This window comes from Leuresthes tenuis, unplaced genomic scaffold, assembly GCF_036924035.1.
Source record: "Leuresthes tenuis unplaced genomic scaffold, fLeuTen1.0.hap1 SCAF_6, whole genome shotgun sequence".
NCBI classification, from domain to species: Eukaryota; Metazoa; Chordata; class Actinopteri; order Atheriniformes; family Atherinopsidae; genus Leuresthes; species Leuresthes tenuis.
In genome coordinates, this window is record NW_027325360.1 from 932,995 (window position 1) to 953,232 (window position 20,238).

The following is a 20,238-nucleotide window of genomic DNA, read 5'->3' on the forward strand; positions in this document are numbered from 1 at the left end:
CGACTGATTTTATAACTGCATCTCAGACAAAAGAAAACTTTTTTTCAAGCAACACTGGAGCCGTTCGTGAACCACAAACCGACTCTGACTCGTTCAGAGGCGGAGCTTCCGAATGTATCCGGCCCGGCACCATGCTGCTGCGGTTTACAGATGTTTCGCGGGTTTTGATGGCGTCTCGTTACATGCGCAGGGCTCACTCTTAGTGGGGTTACACCTCTCAGCTGTAGGTTGTACACCCCCCCCCCCCCCAAAATAAAACAGGCTGAAAGTCCCACATCAACACCAGATAACAGACATGCTTCATCTGATTTCTGAACTGAGGAAACGAACAGATGTGAACTCCAGTTCTGGGCCAGAAGCAGGATCTGACTGAGAGACATTTCACTGATTCTTACTGACATTCATTTTACTTTAGTGTCTCTTCTTCTCTGAACATTTCTTAGCTGCAGCTTGTTGAAATCCTTTTAAAACGTAAAGTTTTCCTTTAAAAATCTTTCGTTTGTCTGAAGCTCGGAACACTTTGACAGGTCTTTGATACCCTGGAACGTAGCTTCTTCCAGATAACTAACAGCTGTTCTGATGCAGGTAAATGTAATGTAGTTATTACTCAGTTATTACTGCGGTGGAAATTAAATCAGAGAACATTAATAAAGTGAGACTGATCTTATGATGGAGCTTCCCAACAGCATGGAGGTGAACAATAAAGCTCATCTGAGGTGAACTTTGGTTCCAGACGGAGCAGCTGGAGTATATTAGTTTGGGCCAGAAACAGAGTTTCAGGAACCAGAACCATCCTGTTTCCACAATAAAGCCACAGTTACCGTCATAGTGAATCTGTACTTTGGAGTGTTTTTAGAGAGGATCGAGCTGTTTGTTCAGCATGTTGATGATAAACTCGTGTGTTTTATAAATGAAATCAGCAGACATCAAACCAGGAGCTAAACTTTCAGAAGAAGACAAAGATTCTTTATTCTGTGGAAGCAGAATCATTCTGGGTCCTTCCAGTTGGAAACGTGGCGTTTCTCAACATTTCAGTGGAGAAGCTGACGGATCCTCGTCCTCTCAGGGCTGCAGAGACGGTCTGAACCCCAACATTTAGGAAACAAACAGCATGCTCAGACTGGCCCACAGGAAGCCAAAGATCCTCTGAGGCCAGCAACAGCACTGAAATCCTCTCCGTCTGCCTGCCGTTCAGAGGAAACTGGACCGACATGTGCTGAATCCATTAACTCACAAACACAGCAGCTGGTCTGAAGCCTTCAGGAATACCTGACCGAGCCTGGTCTGACTCCTCTGTGTCCCTGCCTGGTTCGCTGGCTGCTGTCAACTCACTTTTAATGGGAACACAATCCCTGAAAATATGAATGTTTGGTTTTTATAAAACGCATAAAGCTCTGAGAGTTCGAGAGTTTGTGTTGCTGAGCTGAACTGAGACAGAAAACATGCAGAAGTAGTGTTGGGATCTAGTTGTTAAAGGGTCCCGTGGAAGCCATAAAGCACGGAAAATGCAGTTCTGTTTGGATCCCTGCAGCTCAGAGCGACTTTACAGTGGAAACATCTTTCAGAGCCCAACTTTTATGGTTTAAGTTTCCACAGAAGGTTCAGGTCAGGGTGCAGTGATGTCACACTGTATTTTACACAATGAATACGTTAAAACGTGGTTATTTTGTCCTCTGAAACACATGTTTTTATCTCACTCATCCCCAGAATCCTTTGCTGGTTCTGAGCTGCCTTTGAAGGTCGGTCCTCATGCTTTAAGTTGTGCATCTGTGATGGATTTGTGTGTCTGTTGTGTCCTCACAGAAAAATCTGTTCTTCATTTGTGGCAAGAAAATGTTGTTTGAAGAAAAGAACACAAACTGAGCAAAATAAACTGTCTGTCTGTCTATATATCTACACAAATAATACATTTCAAGACAACAAAAAGCTACAAAAAGCTTTTTAAATGTATTAATGATAACATATTTATGTATTTTGTATGCCGTTTTTGATTATGGGTCAGAAAAAGGGATATTTTTATTAAATAATGCTGCAAACCCTTTTTTGAAAGCCATGCTGCAGCTGTGAATGTAAACGGCTGCAGTTCCCCGGATAGCCGCAGTCTTCCCCCGGGCCGGCAGGGGGCGACATGGCGGCTAACAGACAACCAGCGACGCTGCCTGGTTCATGTTTTGGCTTCCTGTGAGCAGAAAGGTGAGTTTAATTCAAGCGTCCGTAAATTCAGACACAGTATTTTATTGTGATGATCAGCGGTGAAAGCTGTCAACCACGTAAAAGAGAATAAAATGGAACTGTTTTTTCCTAATGATGTCACTATAAAATGCTAATGTTAGCCACACAGCTCAGTGCTCAAGTCCGCTAATCTAATGTTTGTTTGCTCATCGGCTTTTTGACGGGTCACATATTATATCGATGAATACGTGTTTAGAAAAGATAAAGGACGGCGGATAATTCGGCTTAGATATTAAACACCGACACGCTTTAAATTAGCCACACAGAAGACGGTTTGCTTCATAAATTAGCCTCTTCAGTGGAGAAATAACCGTGATTGTAAACGAAAAGAAGTCCAGTCGCCCTTATTCCCTCCTATGGTGACTTAACCCGGATGACTGAGACTCAACCGACTGAGAAAAGTTTCATGGTGTTGGTTGAATCTGGTTTGTGTGATATTTCAGCCAAAAGCTGATGATTTCATGTTTGATTCATTATTAATTTAGCTTCGACGTTTCTCTGTTTTTGTGTTGGAGGATTTTAGTTTTAAAAAGTGTCACAGATGTCAGCTCATTAAACTTAGTAACACAGTTTAGGAGGCTTTAAAGGTAACAGCATTTATTTCTTCTTCTGTGGTTCTGTCTGTCCTGTGGACACAGATAAGTCACATGACTCCAGGTGGAGGAAGTTCAAACTAAACGGGTGCAGAGGTCAGCGGGTCGGACCGTCGTCATGGTGAAACGCACGCAGCGGACGGACAGGTGAGTGTCAGCTGCCGGTGGGTGGTTGGGCCTCTGATCACCTGTTGAACAGCTGCTCCGTGTCCCTGCAGGTGTTTCCTACCTGCAGCAGGGGGCAGCATGGCGAGCGTTGGATTTCCTGTCTGTGCTGCACTGGTGGCGCCACCTCAGCAGGTAGTTAAGACGGTCTCTGCTGCTGCCTGGCTGCGAACGCATCAGCTCACAGGTTTCATTCTTCAGGTTTCAGAGACGGGAGGCGCTGACAGACGGCCACGCTGTAGCCCCGCCCCCTCAGGGGAACACACCGGAAGTGAGGGGCGGAGCAACCACAGAGGTCCGGGGTCTGATGAAGGGTCGGGGGAGGCGGAGTCAAAGAGAATGAGACAAGATGGGTGAGTTGAAATAACAACTTTAGGTCTGGTTCCTGCATTGAACAATAAAAAATGTTTCTCAGACCTTTTCCTTTGAATTCCTCCTGAACGTTGCTCTGTTTCTTCAGCTCCAAACACAGCAGGAGAAAAAGCTGCAGATGTTTATTAGTCATGTTTTTTCTCTTTGACACACTGTGACAGAACAAGCCTCGAAAAGCTTCACGTCGACATAAATCACAACTTTGGAAGTGTTTGAAGTCGTCTCTGTTTCCCACAGGAACGAGGAGGCGGCAGCATCGGCCAATAGAGACGAAGCTCCTGGGTCATGTGGTGCTGCAGCAGGTGTGTAGGTGGGGGGGGGTTTATCAGGAGTTTACTGGGATACGGCGTTCATGAAGCTTGTTTCCAGCAGATGTTACTCGTCCTGACCAGCAGGGGGCGGCAGAGGACAGCCGGGCGGCCGAGGTGAGCCACACCGTTAGTTAAAGAAGAAACTGTGTCGGGAGGCGGCTCTGAGCGTGTTGTGATGTGTTCAGCTGCAGAGCGCGGGGTCGCTGAAGGTCACCATCCAGCGCCGCAGCGACTGCAGAGAGTTCGGACCGACGGACCGGACAGCCGACAGACACACAGCCGGACTGCACTGTCACGTCTGCAACCTCACCTGCAGCTCCCCCCAGGTGAGAAACACCTGCAGCTCCCCCCAGGTGAGAAACACCTGCAGCTCCCCCCAGGTGAGAAACACACCTGCAGCTCCCCCCAGGTGAGAAACACACCTGCAGCCCCCCCCAGGTGAGAAACACCTGCAGCTCCCCCCAGGTGAGAAACACACCTGCAGCTCCCCCCAGGTGAGAAACACACCTGCAGCTCCCCCCAGGTGAGAAACAGGTGAGAAACACACCTGCAGCTCCCCCCAGGTGAGAAATACCTGCAGCTCCCCCCAGGTGAGAAACGCACCTGCAGCTCCCCCCAGGTGAGAAACACCTGCAGCTCCCCCCAGGTGAGAAACAGGTGAGAAACACACCTGCAGCTCCCCCCAGGTGAGAAACAGGTGAGAAACACACCTGCAGCTCCCCCCAGGTGAGAAACACCTGCAGCTCCCCCCAGGTGAGAAACACACCTGCAGCTCCCCCCAGGTGAGAAACACCTGCAGCTCCCCCCAGGTGAGAAACACACCTGCAGCTCCCCCCAGGTGAGAAACACCTGCAGCTCCCCCCAGGTGAGAAACGCACCTGCAGCTCCCCCCAGGTGAGAAACAGGTGAGAAACACACCTGCAGCTCCCCCCAGGTGAGAAACACCTGCAGCTCCCCCCAGGTGAGAAACACCTGCAGCTCCCCCCAGGTGAGAAACACACCTGCAGCTCCCCCCAGGTGAGAAACTCACCTGCAGCTCCCCACAGGTGAGAAACACCTGCCGCTCCCCCCAGGTGAGAAACACACCTGCAGCCCCCCCCAGGTGAGAAACACCTGCAGCTCCCCCCAGGTGAGAAACACCTGCAGCTCCCCCCAGGTGAGAAACGCACCTGTCGGGGGGGGGGGGGGGGGGGTCTGGTTCTGAACCTCAGGGTCACAGCTCTGCTTTCTGCAGGTGATGTGGTTCTGTTGCTCCATCTTTGTTCCGACCCTCACCTGCTCACAGATCTGGGTTCTGAGGTCCTTCAGAGGCGTTTCCAGGCCGGATGGGATGTAGAATCCCTCCTCAGTTTGGGTCTGACCTTTTTCCTTCAGTGTAGCATCATCAGAGCTAACCTAATCCATGTTGCTCCAGTCCGTTGTTTGTTGTGACCCCACAAGGAGGAAGTGATGTCAGCATCATACCTGGCTCTCTATTGGCTCAGCTTTAGTTTCAGCCTGAGTGCAGGTGGAGGCTCAGAGTCCGAGTGTGAAACCAAGGAATGCTGCTCTTCAATCTAAGATATCTGCTCTTTACTTAAGATGCACACAAATACCAAAGAAAAGCATCCATACAGCTTCAGATGTGTGTGTTGTCCAGGTGTTCCAGGATCACATGTCAGGAGGAGAACACCTGAGGAAGCTGCAGCAGATCACACACTGCATCCGCCTCAGTGCACACACCCTGCTGGACAGGTACAAACACTCACACATCAGAAAGCTACACGGAAAAACAAAGCCCAGATTAAAACCCTCAGACTGAACCACAGAGGTACCGAAAGCACCTGAAGACGCCCTTTTTCTGTTTGTGACGTCAGGGCTCAGCGGCGTTCAGTGTGGTAATCCGTTGTGTTTGTGTTGTGATGCTGTCAGGGGGCGGCGCTCTGAAACGAAACGCTGGTGTGACACCTGCCAGACCCACTTCACAGGTGATGTCATCCTCCACCGACGCACGAAGCAGCACAAGGTGAGAAAACAGAAGCTCAGAGATGAAGCTGCAGAGAGGGACTCGACCTCATCAAACTGCCCTGTGTCTGATCCAGGTGTGTAAGCAGCTGTGCCGGCCTTTCTGTCCGGTGTGTAAACAACACTTCAGGACACCGAGGAAGTTTGTGGAACACATGAAATCTGCAGAACACAAGCAGCAGGTCAGCAACTGCTTAGACAACCAGAAAGGGTTAACATGACCAATAAAAGAGTTAAAATGACCCCAAAAAAAGAGTTAAAATGACCAAAAAGGGACAAAATTACCAAAAAAAGAGTTAAAAGGGACAAAATTACCCCAAAAAGAGTTAAAATCATCAAAAAGGGACAAAATGACCCAAAAAAGAGTTAAAATGACCCAAGAAAAAGAGTTAAAATGACCAAAAAGGGACAAAATGACCCAAAAAAAGAGTTAAAATGACCAAAAAGGGACAAAATGACCAGCCAAGAGTTAAAATGACCAAAAAGGGACAAAATTATAATAAAAAAAGAGTTAAAATGACCAAAAAAGGGACAAAATGACCAGCCAAGAGTTAAAATTACCAAAAAGGGACAAAATGACCAGCCAAGAGTTAAAAGGACAAAATGACCCCAAAGAAAGAGTTCAAAGGGACAAAATGACCAGCCAAGAGTTAAAATTACCAAAAAGGGACAAAATGACCAGCCAAGAGTTAAAATTACCAAAAAGGGACAAAATGACCAGCCAAGAGTTAAAATGAGCAAAAAGGGACAAAATGACCCAAAAAAGAGTTAAAATTAGCAAAAATTGACAAAATGACCAAAAAGAGGTAATATGACCAAAAAGGGACAAAATGTCCAAAAAGAGTTAAAATGACCAAAAGAGAGTTAAAAATGACCAAAAAGAGACAAAATGACCAGCCAAGAGTTAAAATGACCAAAAAGGGACAAAATGACCAGCCAAGAGTTAAAATGACCAAAAAGGGACAAAATGACCAGCCAAGAGTTAAAGGGACAAAATGACCAGCCAAGAGTTAAAATGAGCAAAAAGGGACAAAATGACCCATAAAAGAGTTAAAATGAGCAAAAATTGACAAAATGACCAAAAAGAGGTAATATGACCAAAAAGGGACAAAATGACCACCAAGAGTTAAAATGACCAAAAAGGGACAAAATGTCCAAAAAGAGTTAAAATGACCAAAAGAGAGTTAAAAATGACCAAAAAGGGACAAAATGACCAGCCAAGAGTTAAAATGACCAAAAAGGGACAAAATGACCAGCCAAGAGTTAAAATGACCAAAAAGGGACAAAATGACCAGCCAAGAGTTAAAATGACCAAAAAGGGACAAAATGTCCAAAAAGAGTTAAAATGACCAAAAGAGAGTTAAAAATGACCAAAAAGGGACAAAATGACCAGCCAAGAGTTAAAATGAGCAAAAAGGGACAAAATGACCCAAAAAAGAGTTAAAATGAGCAAAAATTGACAAAATGACCAAAAAGAGGTAATATGACCAAAAAGGGACAAAATGTCCAAAAAGAGTTAAAATGACCAAAAGAGAGTTAAAAATGACCAAAAAGGGACAAAATGACCAAAAGAGAGTTAAAAATGACCAAAAAGGGACAAAATGACCAGCTAAGAGTTAAAATGACCAAAAAGGGACAAAATGACCAGCCAAGAGTTAAAGGGACAAAATGACCAGCCAAGAGTTAAAATGACCAAAAAGGGACAAAATGTCCAAAAGTGTTAAAATGACCAAAAAGGGACAAAATGACCAAAAAGGGACAAAATTACCCAAAAAGGGACAAAATGACCAAAAATAGAGTTAAAATGACCGAAAAGGGACAAAATTACCAAAAAGAGACAAAGTCAAATACGAAATTAAAAGAAGTACAGCAAATGTTTGAGTTTGTTTCTGATGCTGCAGATGTTAACCTTCACACCTGTCACCTGCCAGGTGCTCCTGGAGGAGGCTCAGGAGGAGGAGCTTATCACTGTGGATGCTGTCGGCTGCTTCAAAGAGGAGGAGGAGGAGGAGGAAGAGGTGGATGTGGCAGATGAGGAGGAGGAGGAGGATGAAGGCGAGGAGGAGTCAACGAAGCCGGTGTTAGAGGTCTGTTCTGTTCTGGTTCTGTTCTGGTTCTGTTCTGGTTCTGGAGGTGTTTTCAGGAGCTGACCTGGCTGGGATGTGTTTTTCAGATGGTCGACACTGAGGAGTCGGACGCTGAGGAGCACGACCCTCACGTGACCTATGGTACGTGCGCGCTCCTGTGGACTCTGTCAACAGGAAGTAGCAGTGATGAAACCGTTTCCTGTCTCTCCACAGGAAGTAGTTTTGTGGTTCCCGTGCGCGGCTTCGTGTGTCGACTCTGCAACAAGTTCTTCTACGGAGAAACTGCTGCTCGCCACACGCACTGCAGGACGCGCACACACTACCTGAACCTGCAGGTAACACACACACTACCTGAACCTGCAGGTAACTCACACACTACCTGAACCTGCAGGTAACTCACACACTACCTGAACCTGCAGGTAACACACACACTACCTGAACCTGCAGGTAACACACACACTACCTGAACCTGCAGGTAACACACACACTACCTGAACCTGCAGGTAACACACACACTACCTGAACCTGCAGGTAACTCACACACTACCTGAACCTGCAGGTAACTCACACACTACCTGAACCTGCAGGTAACACACACACTACCTGAACCTGCAGGTAACTCACACACTACCTGAACCTGCAGGTAACACACACACTACCTGAACCTGCAGGTAACTCACACACTACCTGAACCTGCAGGTAACACACACACTACCTGAACCTGCAGGTAACACACACACTACCTGAACCTGCAGGTAACACACACACTACCTGAACCTGCAGGTAACACACACACTACCTGAACCTGCAGGTAACACACACACTACCTGAACCTGCAGGTAACACACACACTACCTGAACCTGCAGGTAACTCACACACTACCTGAACCTGCAGGTAACACACACACTACCTGAACCTGCAGGTAACACACACACTACCTGAACCTGCAGGTAACACACACACTACCTGAACCTGCAGGTAACACACACACTACCTGAACCTGCAGGTAACACACACACTACCTGAACCTGCAGGTAACACACACACTACCTGAACCTGCAGGTAACACACACACTACCTGAACCTGCAGGTAACACACACACTACCTGAACCTGCAGGTAACACACACACTACCTGAACCTGCAGGTAACACACACACTACCTGAACCTGCAGGTAACACACACACTACCTGAACCTGCAGGTAACTCACACACTACCTGAACCTGCAGGTAACACACACACTACCTGAACCTGCAGGTAACTCACACACTACCTGAACCTGCAGGTAACACACACACTACCTGAACCTGCAGGTAACACACACACTACCTGAACCTGCAGGTAACACACACACTACCTGAACCTGCAGGTAACACACACACTACCTGAACCTGCAGGTAACTCACACACTACCTGAACCTGCAGGTAACACACACACTACCTGAACCTGCAGGTAACACACACACTACCTGAACCTGCAGGTAACTCACACACTACCTGAACCTGCAGGTAACTCACACACTACCTGAACCTGCAGGTAACACACACACTACCTGAACCTGCAGGTAACACACACACTACCTGAACCTGCAGGTAACACACACACTACCTGAACCTGCAGGTAACTCACACACTACCTGAACCTGCAGGTAACTCACACACTACCTGAACCTGCAGGTAACACACACACTACCTGAACCTGCAGGTAACACACACACTGCAGGTAACTCACACACTACCTGAACCTGCAGGTAACTCACACACTACCTGAACCTGCAGGTAACACACACACTACCTGAACCTGCAGGTAACACACACACTACCTGAACCTGCAGGTAACACACACACTACCTGAACCTGCAGGTAACTCACACACTACCTGAACCTGCAGGTAACACACACACTACCTGAACCTGCAGGTAACACACACACTACCTGAACCTGCAGGTAACACACACACTACCTGAACCTGCAGGTAACTCACACACTACCTGAACCTGCAGGTAACACACACACTACCTGAACCTGCAGGTAACTCACACACTACCTGAACCTGCAGGTAACACACACACTACCTGAACCTGCAGGTAACACACACACTACCTGAACCTGCAGGTAACTCACACACTACCTGAACCTGCAGGTAACACACACACTACCTGAACCTGCAGGTAACTCACACACTACCTGAACCTGCAGGTAACACACACACTACCTGAACCTGCAGGTAACACACACACTACCTGAACCTGCAGGTAACTCACACACTACCTGAACCTGCAGGTAACACACACACTACCTGAACCTGCAGGTAACTCACACACTACCTGAACCTGCAGGTAACACACACACTACCTGAACCTGCAGGTAACACACACACTACCTGAACCTGCAGGTAACTCACACACTACCTGAACCTGCAGGTAACTCACACACTACCTGAACCTGCAGGTAACACACACACTACCTGAACCTGCAGGTAACTCACACACTACCTGAACCTGCAGGTAACTCACACACTACCTGAACCTGCAGGTAACACACACACTACCTGAACCTGCAGGTAACTCACACACTACCTGAACCTGCAGGTAACTCACACACTACCTGAACCTGCAGGTAACACACACACTACCTGAACCTGCAGGTAACTCACACACTACCTGAACCTGCAGGTAACACACACACTACCTGAACCTGCAGGTAACTCACACACTACCTGAACCTGCAGGTAACTCACACACTACCTGAACCTGCAGGTAACACACACACTACCTGAACCTGCAGGTAACTCACACACTACCTGAACCTGCAGGTAACACACACACTACCTGAACCTGCAGGTAACTCACACACTACCTGAACCTGCAGGTAACACACACACTACCTGAACCTGCAGGTAACTCACACACTACCTGAACCTGCAGGTAACTCACACACTACCTGAACCTGCAGGTAACACACACACTACCTGAACCTGCAGGTAACTCACACACTACCTGAACCTGCAGGTAACTCACACACTACCTGAACCTGCAGGTAACACACACACTACCTGAACCTGCAGGTAACACACACACTACCTGAACCTGCAGGTAACTCACACACTACCTGAACCTGCAGGTAACACACACACTACCTGAACCTGCAGGTAACACACACACTACCTGAACCTGCAGGTAACACACACACTACCTGAACCTGCAGGTAACACACACACTACCTGAACCTGCAGGTAACACACACACTACCTGAACCTGCAGGTAACACACACACTACCTGAACCTGCAGGTAACACACACACTACCTGAACCTGCAGGTAACTCACACACTACCTGAACCTGCAGGTAACACACACACTACCTGAACCTGCAGGTAACACACACACTACCTGAACCTGCAGGTAACTCACACACTACCTGAACCTGCAGGTAACACACACACTGCAGGTAACACACACACTACCTGAACCTGCAGGTAACACACACACTACCTGAACCTGCAGGTAACTCACACACTACCTGAACCTGCAGGTAACTCACACACTACCTGAACCTGCAGGTAACTCACACACTACCTGAACCTGCAGGTAACACACACACTACCTGAACCTGCAGGTAACACACACACTACCTGAACCTGCAGGTAACACACACACTACCTGAACCTGCAGGTAACTCACACACTACCTGAACCTGCAGGTAACTCACACACTGCAGGTAACACACACACTACCTGAACCTGCAGGTAACTCACACACTGCAGGTAACACACACACTACCTGAACCTGCAGGTAACTCACACACTACCTGAACCTGCAGGTAACACACACACTACCTGAACCTGCAGGTAACACACACACTACCTGAACCTGCAGGTAACTCACACACTACCTGAACCTGCAGGTAACACACACACTACCTGAACCTGCAGGTAACACACACACTACCTGAACCTGCAGGTAACTCACACACTACCTGAACCTGCAGGTAACACACACACTACCTGAACCTGCAGGTAACACACACACTACCTGAACCTGCAGGTAACTCACACACTACCTGAACCTGCAGGTAACACACACACTACCTGAACCTGCAGGTAACACACACACTACCTGAACCTGCAGGTAACACACACACTACCTGAACCTGCAGGTAACTCACACACTACCTGAACCTGCAGGTAACACACACACTACCTGAACCTGCAGGTAACTCACACACTACCTGAACCTGCAGGTAACTCACACACTACCTGAACCTGCAGGTAACACACACACTACCTGAACCTGCAGGTAACTCACACACTACCTGAACCTGCAGGTAACACACACACTACCTGAACCTGCAGGTAACACACACACTGCAGGTAACACACACACTACCTGAACCTGCAGGTAACACCCTGATTCCCTCTGAATAAAACCCTAACACACATCCCTAACTCTAACCCCAGAGCCACAGAGCTCACAGGAGGATAAAGAAGGAGGACGACCAAGGCTCAGATCTGACCTGACCTGTTCACACCGTTTCCCATCATGCATCAGTGCACCCAGGTGATCATCATCCGGCTGTCTGGGCTCCTGATTGGCTGACGTGCTGCAGGTGAACAGTCTGAACTCTGACCACAGGTGCTCAGGGTGAACTCTGCTGACACCCGGTGGCTGCTGCTGGAACTGCAGGTTGACCTTAAAGGAGCTGAACGCTTCTTTCTGTCCATCAGCAGCGACTCTGGAGACGAAGGCAACAATAAACCAGACCAGCAGTGAACTCTTTGAGGATGTTTGTGTCTATTTATTTGTATTTTAAATAAGATGCTGTCTCACTGTTAATTGAGTTCAGTTCAGTTCGACTGTGGAGGGAAAAAACTCCCTTTAAACAGGAAGAAACCTCCATCAGAACCAGAACCAGGAAGAAACCTCCATCAGAACCAGAACCAGGAAGAAACCTCCATCAGAACCAGAACCAGGAAGAAACCTCCATCAGAACCAGAACCAGGAAGGGTCCATCTGCCTGGACCAGCTGGGGCTGAGAGGACAGGAAAGAGGGGACAACAAGCAGCGTAACACCAGGCCAGAGACACCTGCTGAGAGAGAGAAACACAAGTTAATGACAGCAATGATGTCATCTGTACATGGAGGGAGGAGAGGTGCATCATGGGAGCTCCCCAGCAGGCTGGGCCTATAGCAGCAGAACTATGGGATGTTTCAGGCTCACCTGAGCCATCCCTAACTATAAGCTTTATCAGAAAGGAAAGTTTAAAAAATGAACTCGCAGCCTTTGTTTTCTGGTTGGTCATAATTATGATGTAATGGTGGAAATACTTTAGGGTGGGGGGGGGGTAATTAAATCTGAATTCATGAAGCACATAAACGTGTTTGTTACACAACCTCAAGCTGTCAGTTCAGAAAGAAATCAGAGAAACATTTCATCTGTTGGTCTGTCCACGTGGCATGCGGCACCGCGCCCGGCCACGAGGGGCGCGCTCCTGCTCAGCGCGGAGAATTGTGGGTCGGAGGAGGCAGCGGCTGGACATCATCACCATCATCAGAGCGAGTCGGACCGGGACCTGAAGTGCTGTATTCAGCGGAGGCAGAGATGGGACACGGAGACCTGATGAGCCAGGCGGAGGACGTGGCGGACCAGGTGAGCTGCTCTACCCGGGAATCACGCACCCTGAGCCGGCCGCACACAGGGCTGGGAGTCGGTAAAAAGTCCAGTGGTTGGATTCAGCTTTGAGCTCGGTGCTGGTGGTTTGATATAAAGTCAGCTGAATAACTCGGGCACTCTGATGCCTAAAAGGTGAACTTTGGTGATTGTAAAGGAAAAAACTAAATCCCTTTGACCGGAGGGTGGAACAGGAAAACAGGGAGGAAAACTTCAACTTTCATGAGGATAAGAAAAGGATTAAAAAGTCTTAAAAAGAGTTCCACTGAGTATGCCGAAAGAAGGAGGAGGGTCCTGAAAATGTCCTAAAGCTTTAAGGTATTTCTTACGCGTCGTGCGTCCCCGCGGACGGTCACGGAAGTGTTAAAATGACTAAATTTCCAACTAAGTCTGGTCGTGCAGCAGTTGAAACGGAAGTTATCGGATTGGGGTTTAATTTCTGTTCCAAAAGTGATCTGAAAAATGTTAAAATCTTAACAATCTGGCATCAGTTCAAAGGTTAAAAGCAGGTTTGAGTCACTTTCATTCCAACAGGTAGCTTCACGTGCTGGTTTATTTCAAACGGCTGGAGTTTCCCTGGTTTCTGAGGAGGATGTCACACGCACGGACACGCCCATGATGCTGATCAGCCTCCAGTCAAAGCATGGCCTCAAACTGCAGATTCAAATGTTCCAGCTTGTTTTATTAATCACACCATCAGCCATGTTGGAAAGTTATTGATCTGCACCAAGATGACAACTGAACAGACTAATCTAACAAATCCAAGTTAAATACACTAACTTAACTCTTTAAAAAGGGGTTTGTTGCATTTATATTCTATCACCTGTTTAGGAGCACTTTTAACTTTAAAGGAAAGCTGACGAGGTGCTGCGATAAAATGGCATCTAAACATAAAGAACCAGTTTAACCAGCTCTATAACCAGTTTAATCAGTTCCATAACCAGTTTAACCAGTTCTATAACCAGGTTAATAAGCTCTATAACCAGTTTAATCAGTTCTATAACCAGGTTAATAAGCTCTATAACCAGTTTAATCAGTTCTATAACCAGGTTAATAAGCTCTATAACCAGGTTAATAAGCTCTATAACCAGTTTAATCAGTTCCATAACCAGGTTAATAAGCTCTATAACCAGTTTAACCAGTTCTATAACCAGGTTAATAAGCTCTATAACCAGTTTAATCAGTTCTATAACCAGGTTAATAAGCTCTATAACCAGGTTAATCAGTTCTATAACCAGGTTAACCAGCTCTATAACCAGTTTAATCAGTTCTATAACCAGGTTAATAAGCTCTATAACCAGTTTAATCAGTTCTATAACCAGGTTAATAAGCTCTATAACCAGGTTAATCAGTTCTATAACCAGGTTAACCAGCTCTATAACCAGTTTAATCAGTTCTAAAACCAGGTTAACCAGCTCTATAACCAGTTTAATCAGTTCTATAACCAGGTTAATAAGCTCTATAACCAGTTTAACCAGTTCTATAACCAGGTTAATAAGCTCTATAACCTGTTTAATCAGTTCTATAACCAGGTTAATAAGCTCTATAACCAGGTTAATCAGTTCTATAACCAGATTAATAAGCTCTATAACCAGGTTAATCAGTTCTATAACCAGGTTAACCAGCTCTATAACCAGGTTAATCAGTTCTATAACCAGGTTAACCAGCTCTATAACCAGTTTAACCAGTTCTATAACCAGGTTAATAAGCTCTATAACCTGTTTAATCAGTTCTATAACCAGGTTAATAAGCTCTATAACCAGGTTAATCAGTTCTATAACCAGGTTAATAAGCTCTATAACCAGGTTAATCAGTTCTATAACCAGGTTAACCAGCTCTATAACCAGTTTAATCCGTTCTATAACCAGGTTAATAAGCTCTATAACCAGGTTAATCAGTTCTATAACCAGGTTAACCAGCTCTATAACCAGTTTAATCCGTTCTATAACCAGGTTAATAAGCTCTATAACCAGTTTAACCAGTTCTATAACCAGGTTAATAAGCTCTATAACCAGTTTAATCAGTTCTATAACCAGGTTAATAAGCTCTATAACCAGGTTAATCAGTTCTATAACCAGGTTAATCAGTTCTATAACCAGGTTAACCAGCTCTATAACCAGTTTAATCAGTTCTATAACCAGGTTAACCAGCTCTATAACCAGTTTAATCAGTTCTATAACCAGGTTAATAAGCTCTATAACCAGTTTAACCAGTTCTATAACCAGGTTAATAAGCTCTATAACCTGTTTAATCAGTTCTATAACCAGGTTAATAAGCTCTATAACCAGGTTAATCAGTTCTATAACCAGGTTAATAAGCTCTATAACCAGGTTAATCAGTTCTATAACCAGGTTAACCAGCTCTATAACCAGGTTAATCAGTTCTATAACCAGGTTAACCAGCTCTATAACCAGTTTAACCAGTTCTATAACCAGGTTAATAAGCTCTATAACCTGTTTAATCAGTTCTATAACCAGGTTAATAAGCTCTATAACCAGGTTAATCAGTTCTATAACCAGCTCTATAACCAGTTTAATCAGTTCTATAACCAGGTTAATAAGCTCTATAACCAGGTTAATCAGTTCTATAACCAGGTTAACCAGCTCTATAACCAGTTTAATCCGTTCTATAACCAGGTTAATAAGCTCTATAACCAGGTTAATCAGTTCTATAACCAGGTTAACCAGCTCTATAACCAGTTTAATCCGTTCTATAACCAGGTTAATAAGCTCTATAACCAGTTTAACCAGTTCTATAACCAGGTTAATAAGCTCTATAACCAGTTTAATCAGTTCTATAACCAGGTTAATAAGCTCTATAACCAGGTTAATCAGTTCTATAACCAGGTTAACCAGCTCTATAACCAGTTTAATCAGTTCTATAACCAGATTAATAAGCTCTATAACCAGTTTAACCAGTCCTGAAGGTAAAACCAACCACTTCGGTTTGACACTGTCTTTATGTGGAGGCATTAATCAGAACCCCCCCCATGCGCTGCAGTTCCTGCGGGTCACCAAGCACCACCTCCCCCACGTGGGCCGCCTCTGTCTGGTCAGCACCTTCCTGGAGGACAGCATCCGGATGTGGTTCCAGTGGACGGACCAGAGCGGCTACATCGACTCCGTCTGGAGCTGCGGAGGCTTCCTCGCCAACTTCTTCGTCCTGATCAACCTGCTGGGACAGCTCGGTAACAAACACTCACCAGAACTCATGCAGACTGGTTCCAGCTGAGAGCTGGTTCTGGTATCTGCAGAACTCTCAGAACAGAACACTCAGTGGGTCCACATGGTGAGATTAGCTGGAGCTACATTTGGGTTCTGCTCCTTATCTGAGGGTAATTATCCTTGGATATATGGCGGTGAATGAATGGAATCACTGGCACAAAGCATGTCATACCCCGGTACCATAGGTGGCGCTGTCCCCATTTCAGCTATCGCTAATAGAGACACTTCCTGTTGACGTCTTCACCACCAACAACAACAAACTCAGGCATTCAGAAAGATGGCGAACGCAGAGCGAGATGAAGCTGCGTCCCTCTCCATCTGTGATGAGCTGGTTATGGAACAGACGATGCACAACGGCGCATTCTCCATCGCCTTGTTTCTTTCTTTCTGACGGCAGCAACAGGAATATCGTCTCCTTCCACTTCGAGTTATCTCGGGTCTTAATTCGATCCGATTTCCGGGGGATGACCCCGGGGAAAAATCTGGAGCAGAACGCTCGATCCGATCCGAGTTATCTCAGGGACTTAATTCAATCGCAAGTAACCCGATCCGATTCGATTTCTTGTCGGATTAAGCTTGTTACATAAGCTGAATAACTCAGTTTTATTGTAATTATCCTTTAACCGCGCTGACTATTTATTTGGGAACGCTGCACCATTCTTCACCCGTTCGGCTCCTTTCTCACGCAAACATGCAGCTGCAGCTTGGTGTTCATTAGCATGCTGTTAGCATGATACTCCAAAACAAAACGTACAAAACACCACTCCAGATTCAGAGGCAATTGGCTTGACCACCCAGACGGGAACTCTGGTAAAGTTCATCCATGATTTAAACCCTTGCCTTCGTTTAATTCTGAGTTTATTGTGCCCGGAAAAAATCTGGAGCATGCTCAGAACGCTCGATCCGATCCGTCTTCGTGCACGTTTAGTGTGAATATAAAGTTATCTCGGGGTCTTAATCCGACTGCGAGCGGCCCGATTCGGTCCAATATTTAGTCAAACTAACATGTAAACATGAACTTAATAACTCAGTCTTAGTGTAATTTAGCCTTTAATCCGATCTTTCCAGTTCCATGTGACCCCGCTGACTGATGGGATGTTGTTGCTCCTGCAGGAGGCGGAGTTAAAGCAGGAGGCGGAGTTAAAGCAGGAGGCGGAGTTAAAACAGGAGGCGGGGTTAAAACAGGAGGCGGAGTTAAAGCAGGAGGCGGAGTTAAAGCAGGAGGCGGAGTTAAAACAGGAGAATATATATATTAAATGAGTAACGCTGCTGCATGTGTCTGCAGGAAGCTGCCTGCTGATCCTCAGCAGGAACTTGGTGCTCCACGCCTGCTGCGCTCTGTTCGGCGTCATCACTCTGCAGGTAGGTGTCACACCTGCCCTCTAAACGCCACCCTAAGGATTCAAATCTGAGCTCCTTTCACTCCTGAGAGCAGTGAAAGAAAAAAGGTTTCACTTCCTCCTGAAAACACCTCTGATTTCTGACGTCAGCTGAACAAAACGCAAAGAAAGTGAACTGAACTGAACTTTCCTGCATCATAAAGGATCAGAAGTTTAACAAGTCTCAGTTCCAGTGAAGCACATCCTGAAAAAGTCCTTTTCTTTGGTTGTTTATTACAGAAAGAAGTCAAATCAGACTCCACATATCGGGGAGCCACTGTCTCTCCGTCAGAGCAGCCGAGCACAAAGCTGGACTTTTAAAACACAAATAAACCTGCAGCCTGAGAGCAAAGTGCTGGGAAAATATCCAGCTCTGAGATCTTTAAGATGTGATGGAGCTCGGTCATTTCCTGTTGGACCTCTGACTGCTCTGTCTTAGATTTAAGCTTAAAGATTTCCAGGAATGCAGCTGAAATTACGCCTGATGTGTTTGGACGGGATGTTAAGATGATACAAACGGAGGTGAAACGATGTGTTCAAAGACTTTTAAATGAAAGGACAGTGCCTGGTCTGAAGTAAAGTTACTGTGACCTCATTCAGATCCTTATGTCTGCAGGTTATCGAGTTAGTATCTAACTAAGCTGATTAGTATCGTGTAGAGAAACAGAAGGGATGCAAATACAGAACCCTGAGGAACACCAGAGCCAGAAAAACTGATCTGAACAAGCTGAAATCTGCAGTCAGAAGTTTTATTTTCCTTTTCATTATCTTAAAGTCACTGATTTTAGTCACATGATCAGTTCAGTTTATTCAGGAAATGTGACGAGTTAAAATCACACGATTCGTTGGAGTTTTATTCTAGTTTTGGTTTGTTGGAGGTTGTGATAAAAGGTCCTGCTCACCTGCAGGTGTTTGGTTCATGTTCACACGATGCTCTGGAGGTGCAGCAGGGGGCGCTGCTGCTCAGAGGAGGAGCTAAAGATGAACACGAGCCAATCAGAGGACTCCCAGCTGCTTTCATAAATAACTGAGTTTCAGAGACGAACGTGAATGCATCAGAGCTGTGTTGCGTTCACTGTCGGCTGTTAATGACTAAACCGTTTGTCCCTGCAGACCGTGGCCTACAGCATCTTCTGGGACCCAAAGTTCCTCATGAGGTGAGTCTCCTGCAGGCCCCGCCCCCACACCTGTCACATGACCTCAGAAACCCTCCTCTTCCTCCCGTGCAGGAACCTGGCGCTGGGCGGCGGCCTCCTTCTGCTTCTCGCTGAGTGTCGGGAGGAAGCTCGCAGCGTCTTCGCCGGCGTTCCATCGCTCGGGCGCCAGAGTTCACCCAAACACCTGCTGCAGCTGGGAGGAAGAGTCCTCCTCGTCCTCATGTTCATGACGCTGCTGCACCTGGACCTCAGCCCGCTCAGCGTGAGTAACAGAACCAGAACTCCACCGGTCAGAGTGGCCTCAAACTGACTGGCACCCGTTTCCAGGTGCTGCAGAACCTGGTGGGAACGGGCCTCATGGTGCTGGTGGCCGTGGGCTTTAAGACGAAGCTGGCGGCGCTGACGCTCGTCGCCTGGCTGTTCTGCGTCAACGTGACCTTCAACGCCTTCTGGAGCGTCCCCGCGCACACGCCCATGCACGACTTCCTCAAGTACGACTTCTTCCAGACCCTGTCGGTGATCGGGGGCCTGCTGCTGGTGGTGGCGCTGGGGCCCGGCGGCGTGTCCATGGACGAGAAGAAGAAGGAGTGGTGAGAAGGAGGAGCGGCATTTCCTTTATTTATTTTCACTTTCACTGTGTGACCAGCAGGGGGCGCCTCAGTGTCTGCTGCTGTCCGAATGTTTGATTCAGTTTAATCAAGATTCAGCAAACTTTAATCAGGAAAAGCAGCAAATAAAGTTTATTTTCTTTGTTTTATCAGAAAAACAAAGTTTATTTTCTTTGTTTTATCAGAAAAACAAAGTTTATTTTCTTTGTTTTATCTGAAAAATAATTTTTATTTTCTTTGTTTTATCAGAAAAACAAAGTTTATTTTGTTTTATCAGAAAAATAAAATTTATTTTCTTTGTTTTATCAGAAAAATTATTTTTATTTTCTTTGTTTTATCTGAAAAACAAAGTTTATTTTCTTTGTTTTTTCAGAAAAACAAAGTTTATTTTCTTTGTTTTATCAGAAAAACAAAGTTTATTTTCTTTGTTTTATC

The 20,238-nt window shown here is 46.2% G+C and overlaps 2 protein-coding genes across 3 annotated transcripts; both read left to right on the plus strand.

Moving 5' to 3' along the window:
- Positions 1-2,019: 2,019 nt before the first annotated feature.
- Positions 2,020-12,543, plus strand: ciz1b (cdkn1a interacting zinc finger protein 1b). 2 transcript variants are annotated; one of them, XM_072387146.1, is made up of 14 exons: positions 2,020-2,193; positions 2,871-2,972; positions 3,044-3,125; positions 3,192-3,343; positions 3,600-3,664; positions 3,732-3,787; positions 3,859-3,999; positions 5,313-5,407; positions 5,585-5,678; positions 5,755-5,859; positions 7,609-7,764; positions 7,851-7,905; positions 7,978-8,099; positions 12,225-12,543. In XM_072387146.1, exons 2-14 carry the CDS (start codon positions 2,944-2,946, stop codon positions 12,282-12,284), a joined length of 1,212 nt encoding a protein of 403 aa, XP_072243247.1. In that variant the 5' UTR covers positions 2,020-2,193; positions 2,871-2,943; the 3' UTR covers positions 12,285-12,543. The 2 variants fall into 2 exon arrangements, with proteins under 2 accessions (XP_072243247.1, XP_072243248.1); XM_072387147.1 differs by having other exon boundaries at positions 2,021-2,193; positions 3,735-3,787.
- Positions 12,544-13,199: 656 nt separating this feature from the next.
- On the plus strand, positions 13,200-19,885 carry surf4l (surfeit 4, like). Its single transcript, XM_072387151.1, has 6 exons — positions 13,200-13,414; positions 16,436-16,622; positions 17,945-18,021; positions 19,152-19,195; positions 19,268-19,457; positions 19,523-19,885. The coding sequence occupies exons 1-6, from the start codon at positions 13,367-13,369 to the stop codon at positions 19,787-19,789; spliced, it is 813 nt and encodes a 270-aa protein (XP_072243252.1). The 5' UTR covers positions 13,200-13,366; the 3' UTR covers positions 19,790-19,885.
- The last annotated feature ends 353 nt before the right edge of the window (positions 19,886-20,238 follow it).

Bases quoted from the DNA above. Each gene is read 5' to 3' on its own strand.
- ciz1b (XM_072387146.1), top strand. From the start codon at position 2,944: ATGGTGAAACGCACGCAGCGGACGGACAG. The intron at 3,126-3,191 runs GTAGTTAAGACG...TTCATTCTTCAG, and splicing joins TGGTGGCGCCACCTCAGCAG to GTTTCAGAGACGGGAGGCGC. The intron at 5,860-7,608 runs GTCAGCAACTGC...GTCACCTGCCAG, and splicing joins CTGCAGAACACAAGCAGCAG to GTGCTCCTGGAGGAGGCTCA.
- surf4l (XM_072387151.1), top strand. From the start codon at position 13,367: ATGGGACACGGAGACCTGATGAGCCAGGCGGAGGACGTGGCGGACCAG. The intron at 16,623-17,944 runs GTAACAAACACT...ATGTGTCTGCAG, and splicing joins CAACCTGCTGGGACAGCTCG to GAAGCTGCCTGCTGATCCTC. The intron at 19,196-19,267 runs GTGAGTCTCCTG...CCTCCCGTGCAG, and splicing joins GACCCAAAGTTCCTCATGAG to GAACCTGGCGCTGGGCGGCG.